Below are 9,797 nucleotides of genomic sequence, written 5' to 3'. Positions count from 1 at the left end.
ATCGATGAGAGAGAAACATCAATCAGCTGCCTCCTGCACATCTCCTACTGGGGATGTACCCGCAACCCAGGTACATGCCCTTGACCGGAATTGAACCTGGGACCTTTCAGTCTGCAGGCCGACGCTCTATCCACTGAGCCAAACCGGTTTCGGCTAATTTCTTGTTTTAAAAAACATATTTTTATTAACTTTAGAGAGAGGGAGAGAGAAATATCAATCGGTTGCCTCCTACAGACACCCTGACCAGGGATTGAAACTGCAACCTGGGCATGTGCCCTCACTGTCAATCAAACTGGGGAACTTTTGGTACACGGGAAGATGCTCAACCAACTGAACCACACCAGTCAGGGCTCCTTGAATTTTTTTTTAAAATATATTTTATTGATTTTTTACAGAGAGGAAGGGAGAGAGATAGAGAGTCAGAAACATCAATGAGAGAGAAACATCGACCAGCTGCCTCCTGCACACCTCCTACTGGGGATGTGCCCGCAACCCAGGTACATGCCCCTGATGACTTGTGATTTTTAAGAAATGGGGCTATCTGCCTTGGCTGGGTGGCTCAGTTGGTTGGAGCTCATCCTATACACCCAAAAAGTTGTGGGTTCAATCCCTAGTCGGGGTGCCCATTCAAGGCAACCAATCAATGTTTCTCTCTTACATTGATGTTTCTCTCTCCCCCTCTTCCTTCCTTTCTCTCTAAAATCAATAAAAACATATCCTTGGGTGAGGATTGAAAAAAAAATAAAGGTCCATATTCTAAATAACACAAAGCAGCCTACAGATACAGTTCACAGTGTCTCTGGTCTAAAGCAAGAGTCCCAAACTCCAGGCTTACTTAGACGTGGCAAGGACCATTAAGAAGCAGAGCAAGCCTCACAGAGACTGGGGCAAGCTGGAGTGCAAGCCTGCTCTGAACAGGAGAGGACCCACTTAGCTTTGACCAACTGCTGCCTGGTGGAAATGAAAGCTTCTTTCAAGCCAGAAAGAAGGATTTAATATGAAATCTCTCTATCTCTAAATACTGGCAACTACGTAACTCAAATTTTATTTTTAAAAACACTGTATAAATCAAACAGAATATGTCTATTTCCAGAAACAGACCAAGGGCTATCTTACTTTCGCTCACGGTTGTCTTCTCTCTGCTTTAAAGTCCACCCCCTTCTCTCACTCACAAATACTTCACTGAGCATCTACTGTGTGTCAGCAACTGGGGCAACCTTTGCTGCCCCCTATATCTATAGTAGACATTTAATGAATGTCCAATCTCTTCCTTCCCATACCTTCCCAACTCCCAAAATGACAAAGCTGGGAGAAGAGGTGACATCCTTGCCTCTTTCAGCCCCAACACCTAATCCTTCAGGAAATCCTGTCAGCTCTATCATCCAGCTATACCCCAAATCCAACCATTTATCACCTCTACCATCACCACCCTTGCTGAAAGCTATCACCATCTTTCTCAGACGACTTATGATCTACGTGTACCCTCGCCCTCTTTACTGTCTACTCTCTATACCTCAGCCAGAGATTCTTATTAAACCAAAACTATTCTCCAATTACTTCTCCTTTCACTCAGCAAAAAAGCCAAAGCCCTAACCATGGCCTAAGGCCCTATAGGATCTTACCCCCAAACCAGACTTTAGCTGTTCTGAGGCAAGGATCCTGGACTAGACAAATCTATTCTTGCTTAAACTTTCATATTTTCCTTGAAATTTTTAAGATGCTCAACCAACTGAACCACACCAGTCAGGGCTCCTTGAATTTTTTTTTAAAATATATTTTATTGATTTTTTACAGAGAGGAAGGGAGAGAGATAGAGAGTCAGAAACATCAATGAGAGAGAAACATCGACCAGCTGCCTCCTGCACACCTCCTACTGGGGATGTGCCCGCAACCCAGGTACATGCCCCTGACCGGAATTGAACCCGGCACCCCTCAGTCTGCAGGCCGACGCTCTATCCACTGAGCCAAACCGGTTTTGGCCTTGAATTTTTTTTAATTAGTAAACTTCCTTCTTCAGAATATTTATCTTTGACAGGCAAAAGGACTGAAAAATGGTGCAGGCACTGACAAGTGTTCATAACCCACGATGACTCAGCAACTAACTATATCCTAGAGACAGACCCCACATGTGCAGAAACATTAAATATTTCTGAACAGTTTAAAAGGAATAAACTATTTCTACAAGTAGATGTGAGAGAAGCTGAGATTTTCCCAGAGGTAGGCCAGAAGAAATAAGGACAGGAGCCTGCCCCACAAGTCCTAGCTGGCAAGAGGGAAACATTCCCAAGAGAGGTCATTCTCTCCTCACAGCAGCTTTTCAAAGCATGGACCCTAGAATCAGACAAATGAGGTTAAAACTAGAGCTCTGCTTCTTCCTAGCTGAGTCACTATGGACAAGCTATTGAACTTTCTGAGTCTGTTTTATAAGATGCTAAATGAGATGGGAGAGCTTCCTCTGGGCAGAGGGAAAGGCTATCATCAATGCAGGGGCCTGGCACATAACAAACACTCCACATGGTAGCTCCAAGCCCTACGAGATTGTAACTGCCAGCCTCAAAGCTCTGCCAGTGACCAAATAGTATCATCACTCTCTGACAGGCCACAGTTCTTCTGGCTCAACATCCAGAACCAGGGGCTTTCTGGCAGCATGACACACAATTCTTCTGGCTTAAGTCCAAAACCTTTCCAGTGGAAAGTCATCTCTAAAAACATAAAAAAGCTTCTAGGAAAATCTGACTGGTTTCTTTTTTTTTTAAGTACTTTTTTTCTTTAAATATGTTTTTATTGATTTTTTAGAGAGAGGAAGGGAGAGAGAGAAACATACATGTAAGAGAGACAGAAACATTGATTGGTTGCCTCCCATACACACCCCAAATGGGGACCGATACCATAACCTGGGCTTGTACCCTGACTGGCAATCAAACTGGCGACCTTTCGGTGTACGGGACTATGCTCAACCAACTGAGCCACATCGGCCAGGGTCTGACTTGTTTCTTAAAAATCACTTTATAGCCACATTTTGTCAGGCTAAGAAACCCAGGCCCATAGCTAGGGCCCACGTTTGTTGCTTGTTAAAGCACCTCAATTAGAAAGTTGGGTTTTTGCTTTATTTGCAAAGATAACACTAACGGTGTCAAAAGAAAAAGAGCAGTACAACAAATACAAATCATGATGTCTTTTTCACAACCAGGAGGCTTTAGTGCCCTGTGCATGTGAGAACTGCTCCTCCCACAAACATGATACTCACCAATGGCCCTGCGGAAGTTCTCCATCAGCACTTCTGTCTTCTTGATCTCTGTAGAGTAAACTTCACTCCCCACCATGGGGCAGAAAGGCACCTTACTACCCAGCTCCTGAGCAATAGCGAGAGCTAGAGCTGTCTACAGAAAACAATGAAAATGTACTTGTTTTACTTCTTAAAAATATGATCATTCAGAGACATACGTTATTAAAAAAAGTTATAACCAGAAACTGAAAATCTAGTCTAGTCTTAACATCAATTGGCATGTTTCACACAATAAATGTTTGATGACTCTTCTGTACTTATAATCTAAATGGCATTTTTAATCATCCCTATAATTACAAGTTATCATTCATTGAGACCCAGTGCAGGCCCAACTCTAAGTGTTTCACATGACCTCCCACTCACCCTATGAATTAGATACTAGTACTATCACCACTTTAGAAATGGGGAAACTGAAACACAGAGAGATTAAATAACATATCCTAGGTACCATAATCTAGAAATTAGAGGAGGGGGCACTTAAATGCTGGTAGCAGGGTTACAGAGATCATATTCCCATCATAATTAGTATAGTCTTCCAAAACTGTTCCCTCAGTATTAAAACAGGGTCCTGACCTAATCACTCAGAACACCATACTGGATCTTTGAGATAACTGCTGCCTGTTTATACAGGTACAGGAAGACAACCCATCGGAAATCAATAAATTACATGATGTTCACTTTATATTAAGTGGCCCACACAAAATGAACACATGAGGTCAGGTTCTGAAGTTATGAACAGGTCTTAAATTATCCGTGAACATGCCCTAGAGAAACTACAGGTTGATTTTTAGCCGGATAACCACAGTTGTCAGATGCTGAACAGAAGCAGACTTAACAGATGTATGGTCAAACATCAAGCAGCAAAAGCCAGTCTTCTAAAGCTGGTACAGGACTGAGAAGTGCCGTGACCTTTTAATGCCATTTCATCTTTCCTCAACAAGAGTCTGAGTAAGGTCAGTTCCCAAGGTGTATGGGCTAAGGAAGAAAACAAGCTTGGTGTTGAAGAACAACAAAGTGACTCGATTTCTCCTTTTTCAAAAAATTTTTTTTCATTGATTTCAGAGAGGAAGAGAGATAGAAACATCAATGATGAGAGATAATCACTGATTAGCTGCCTCATGCACACCCCCTACTGGGGATTGAGCCCACAACTTGGGCATGTGCCCTTGACTGGAATTGAATCCAGGACCCTTCAGTCTGCAGGCCAACACTCTATCCACTGAGCCAAACTGGCCAGGGCAACAAAGTGGCTCTCTGAGACAGTGTTATAAAATTGGCCCAGTGAAAGTTCTGCTTAGATTTTCTTTTCAATACTCCTTTGGTGATAGTTTTTGAGACACTAGAATCCTCTAGAGCAGTGGTTCTCAACCTGTGGGTCGCGACCCCTCTGGGGGTCAAAAGACCCTTTCACAGGGGTCGCCTAAGACCATCGGAAAACACATATATAATTACATATTGTTTTTGTGATTAATCACTATGCTTTAATTATGTTCAATTTGTAACAATGAAATTGGGGGTCACCACAACACGAGGAACTGTATTAAAGGGTCGCGGCATTAGGAAGGTTGAGAACCACTGCTCTAGAGAATCAGCATACAGTGTAGCCCAAAAAGCACTGGCCCGAGCAGCCTATTCTCCTCTACCAAGAGGTCCTTTCAAAGAACCAGGGCTGACTGGGGACTCTGGGGTGTTTCAAATATCTAGCCAGTCCCTTTATGGATTCCAACAAGCCATACTGCCTCCTCTAACTGAAAGGCCCCTTTCTTCCCAGCAAAGCCAATCTTCTCCCCACTCTGCAGGGCAAATGTCAAGATCAACCCTTCCAGCTTTACCAGCCCTAAGTGCTGCCTCCTACTCACCTTCCAGCTGCATTTAAGATCAATCAATACCATGCAGCTTAGTGTTCAACTAAAGCATTTTGTGCTGTCATGGTTTCCTCTCTCTGCCCTGAAGCCCCTTGAAGATAAAAATCATGTCTCCAATTCCTATATTCTACCTCCCCTCCTTCACACCCGCCTTCCCCAATCTCTCACACAGCCAGAGGAGTACTAGGTAAAGTTAGCATTCAGAAAAATGCTTGCTGAGTGGTTTTCTTCCCTCCTCAAGCAAGATGTCACTGTGAAGATTTTATGAAGCCCTAGGCAAACAGAAATGTATTTCCAAAGCAAAGGAGCCTCGAAAGAGATAGGAGACAAATTCCAGAGACAATGAGACCCCTCCACGGACTTCATTCTCTCTTCTCTGGAGGTAGTCCAGGATAATCTGGATTTTAGAAACTCAATTGTATTATTGCACATTAGTTTTTAAAAACATACATCTAACCAAATTAGCTAAAAAAGACTAGTTAAGACAAAAGATTAATTTGGCTTTGACACTAAGTTCATTCTCTTGGGTAGATTAAAAAAAAAATGAGAGAAAATGAGTACCTTGCCAGTTCCAGGAGGTCCTGCCAACAAGACAGCTCTTCCAGCCATTTTCTTGCTTTTGATTAATTCTACTATCACACCACATGCCTAGACACCACAATGGAAATAATAAATCAGTATTAAAATGTTCCAGGAGGGGAAAAGCCCAGTCTCTGGTCCAAACAATTCACATACTCATTCAACTAACACTGAGTGCCAATACACTGCAGGCGCTGTTCTAGGTGCTGGAGGCAGTGGAGGGCAAAACAGAAAAGCCCTGTGCTCATGGAGCTCCTATTCCAGGGGCAGAGACCATCACAAAAACATTGTAGATCACTACCATGAAGAAAAAATGGTAATGACAGAGCCAGTGTCTGAGGCACAGGTTACAGAGTGATCTGGGAAGGCCTCTTTGATGACAATATATTTGATATATAGCAAAGTTCTAGGCATATCAGGGCAGGAGTCAGTGTTGCATTCAAAGGAAACAGCATGCCCACAGGACAGAAAGGCTAAGTACAGGGAATAAGGAGCATGGGTAGATGAGGTTGAAGGCAGGGGCCAGAATGCAGAACAGAATTCTAGTGTCCACATTAAAGTTTGGATCTTATACTACTTGTAATGGGAAGCTACTGAAAAGGTCTTAGGCTGTGTCATGTTACGATGATTTGTTTTTAAAAGATTTTCATGGCTGCTGTGTAGAGAATAGACAGTAGCAGTGCAAATGGGAGCAGTGACATTTAGCCTGGGGACCAGATACAGGCTCCAGGAGACCACACACTTCCTGAAATTGAAAATTAAATTGGAAACAAGATTATGCTTATGTATTCACATGTGCATTTTTTGAATCACAGCTTTGATCAGATTCCCTAATTAACCCACTAAGGGTTAAGAATCAATGACATACATACACTACTAGTTGGTATCAGTTAACTATCCCAGGATCCTGCAAAAAATGCTGCAGCTGAGGTTAAACCTGTGGCATCATAAGATTTACTGAATGCCTTCGAATTCTCAAGATCAAATTCCTTGCCTTACCTCTTCTCTGGGCAGTGACAACACTGTACACTATTGACAGGGTCTTGTGAATACATCTTATCTTCTGTACCACTATTCCCCTTAGACTGTGTAGAGTACCTTGGTACCACACTTAAGACAGCCCCTCAAAACTGTGGATTCAAGGAATGTGTGTAGATGTACTATATTCCATTTCTGATTCACCTGGAAAAGCACAGTGTTCTTAATATAGCCTAGAACAGGCGTGGGCAAACTTTTTGACTGGAGGGCCACAATGGATTCTTAAACTGGACCGGAGGGCCGGAACAAAAGCATGGATGGAGTGTTTGTGTGAACTAATATAAATTCAAAGTAAACATCATTACATAAAAGGGTACGGTCTTTTTTTTTTTTAGTTTTATTCATTTCAAACGGGCCGGATCCGGCCTGCGGGCCGTAGTTTGCCCACGGCTGGCCGAGAAGCTATTCTTCAGATGCTGCATCTCTAAAAGATAACAGAACCATTATGGTCTTTCTATAGAGCTTTATATCATAATCCTCAGCATTAAAAGCCTTTGAGAAACTCAAAAGAGGTAGAAGAGACTTTCCAGACCTTGGATATGTACTCTTATTCACCGACTAGGACCTCTTCCATTTACTCTTCCTCAGTTTAAATTCCAACTTCTCTCCAGTAAGGTGTGTTCAGTGAATACTAAAATTTAAAAAATAAAAATTGGAAGGGCCTTTATAGGGTATCTAGCTAAACTCTCTCCTTTTTTTTTTTCCAGATGAGGATATTAAGCACCTGCAAGAAGGCTGATGTGACCAGGCATACAAGGATCTGGTAGCTGAGTTGGGATGCCTATTAATTCAATAAATACTGGGCCTCTATAATGAGTACTTAATATTATTACTGGTCTCTAGCCTCAGGAAGCTCATAGTCGTACAGAGGCTTACAGCATCAAAGTTAAGAGCACCGATTCTAGATTCAATAGACTTGGGTCTAAACCCTGGCTCTACCACTAACAGCTGAGTGACCTTGGGCCTACTTACCTAACTTCTGTGAACCACAAGTTCCTTATCTGACAACAGAGTTCATAACAGTGGCACACATGCTAAGCGATTTAAGGGTAAAGTGTGCTATTGTCTGCAACTTACTTTGAAATGCAAAAGTGGATTGGTAGATTAATAAATGAACGAATATATGATAAAGCAATAGAATAAAATGTTAAATGTAGAATTTAGGCACACAGGCATTCACTATACAAGTCTTACAACTTTTTTGTATGTCTGAAAGGTGTCATGGTAAAGTGGGGGAGAGACAATTATTAGAGTGGAGGGGAAAACAAGACAATGGAGATAAAGCTGCTTAGTACAGTGCTTGCCTAACTCAACCAATGTTAGCCATTTGCAGTAGCAGGTCCGTAGTAAGTAGAAGCTGTACAAAGAGAAATTTGAAAAGCACCTTTATCATGTCAACATTGCCTTTTTGAAAAGACGATGCTCAAAAAGGAAGCCAGCGGCTTTTCTTTGGCCCTTTCTGTTAGCACAATCAGGCTAGGAGGAAACAATCTCAATCTCACATTAAGGTTTCTGTAGCTGCTAAACCACAGCAAGGCCAAGGGGCATGAATCTGACCCTAGAGCACAGCAAACTGACAGGTGGATGTAATGTCATAGACAGTACTAAACTGGGAGTCAGAATGACTTGTAGGTACAAACCCCAGCATTACACTTGCTAAACTGAGTGGCAAGTGGATAGGTGAAGTGACCTCTCTCTCACCCTCAATTTTTCTAATCTGCAAAAATAATAATACAAAGAGCTCAAACAGTTCTGTGATTATAATGTAGGTGACAGAACTTGACGTCACTGCCACTTAAAAAAAGTGAATTGAATTGGAATGGTCAAAAGGATGCTGGGAGTGTAGGTAAACAGACTGCTCCTCCCTGTAACTCTCACTTCCCTCCCTCTGCTCCCAGGCCCTGGAAATCACAGTAAGCTTTTTAAGGTTGACCACTCGCCTACTTTAAAATACTCACAGTCCCTACTGCACTGACAAAAACCCAAATTTCTTACCACAGCCGGCAAAGCCCCGCAGGAAGTGGCCCCAACAAAATGTGATACCGTAATTATTTTCTTTACTGGTTTACTAGTAAATGTTTATCGTCTGTCTTTTACCACACTAAAATGGAAGCTCCATGAGAGCAGAGACCTGATTTATCTTGCTCCCCGCGAACAGAGCATGGCAGGGAGGGGGGTTCACTCAAGATTTGTGGTCAAGGAGGTGAAGCAAGCAGTCAATCTCTGTCACCCGCTCTGCTGGACCGGCCCCACTCCCGTCCCAGCGAGGTGCCTCCTCGCCGCCCCCCAAAGTCGACTTTCACTGCCCTGAGGAAACTGCAGCGGGACACCCCGGCTCCTCGCCACTGCGGCCCTGCTCAGCGCCCCAACCCCAGGCCGCCGGCCAGCCCACCTCTCGCGCGTTCTCCTGGCCCACGAGCCCTGCGGCCGCCTGCTTGGCCAAGCTGCTCTCGTCCAGCCCCAGACCCTTCACGTGGCTGTGGGAGGCGATGCGCTGCGTCTTCGTGGTGCTCTTTACTTCCTCAATCTTCATCTTGCACAGGTCAGGAGCCAAGACCAGCGTGGAAAACCGGCAGCGAGTAACCCACGCCCGGAACTCCGGTTACCATGCGGCCGTAACTAGGCGGTTTCTCAGGGCCCGCCTTTTCGGCGCTCTATTGGCGGAGGCGGAAACGCCTCCGCTCTTGATTGGCTCGTGGCTGGATCCGCCCACCTACTTCCGTCTGTGTCCACGGATTACCATTCCCCACAGCCGGCGTTTGGGCGGGGTAGAGACGCCGGTGCAACACAGACTGGCCAGCCGCGCCTGCGGTTTGATCTGGGGCTGAGGCGTTGCCAGGAGGGGGTCAGGGTCATAATCGTGCTCTCCGTTACATTTCGTATTGGAACCTCATATCCTTCGAGAATCTCAGGTAATTACCTCCGTTTTGGATTGGGAGAAACAAGCTTTGACTTTTGCTTAGTTTTCTGACTTCCACACTTTGGTGTCTCCCTAGGAAGGCCCAACTCAGTCAGCCAATCACTCCCAC

The 9,797-nt window shown here is 44.0% G+C and overlaps 1 protein-coding gene across 1 annotated transcript in view; it reads right to left on the bottom strand.

Annotated features, from left to right (window-relative positions):
• The window catches only part of RUVBL1 (RuvB like AAA ATPase 1), a 37,153-nt gene extending 27,691 nt beyond the window's left edge, over window positions 1-9,462 (bottom strand). Inside the window, exons 1-3 of the mRNA XM_006763217.2 lie at window positions 9,161-9,462; window positions 5,713-5,799; window positions 3,248-3,380 (exon numbers count right to left, since the gene is read on the bottom strand). Coding sequence (XP_006763280.1) covers window positions 3,248-3,380; window positions 5,713-5,799; window positions 9,161-9,301 — 361 coding nt within the window. The 5' untranslated portion in view covers window positions 9,302-9,462. The remainder of the gene's footprint in view (window positions 1-3,247; window positions 3,381-5,712; window positions 5,800-9,160) is intronic.
• Window positions 9,463-9,797: the final 335 nt, after the last annotated feature.

Source organism: Myotis davidii, unplaced genomic scaffold (assembly GCF_000327345.1).
Source record: "Myotis davidii unplaced genomic scaffold, ASM32734v1 scaffold78, whole genome shotgun sequence".
In the NCBI taxonomy this organism is placed as follows: Eukaryota; Metazoa; Chordata; class Mammalia; order Chiroptera; family Vespertilionidae; genus Myotis; species Myotis davidii.
Note: the sequence above shows the minus strand (reverse complement) of the source record. Positions and strands in the feature narration are given on the sequence as shown.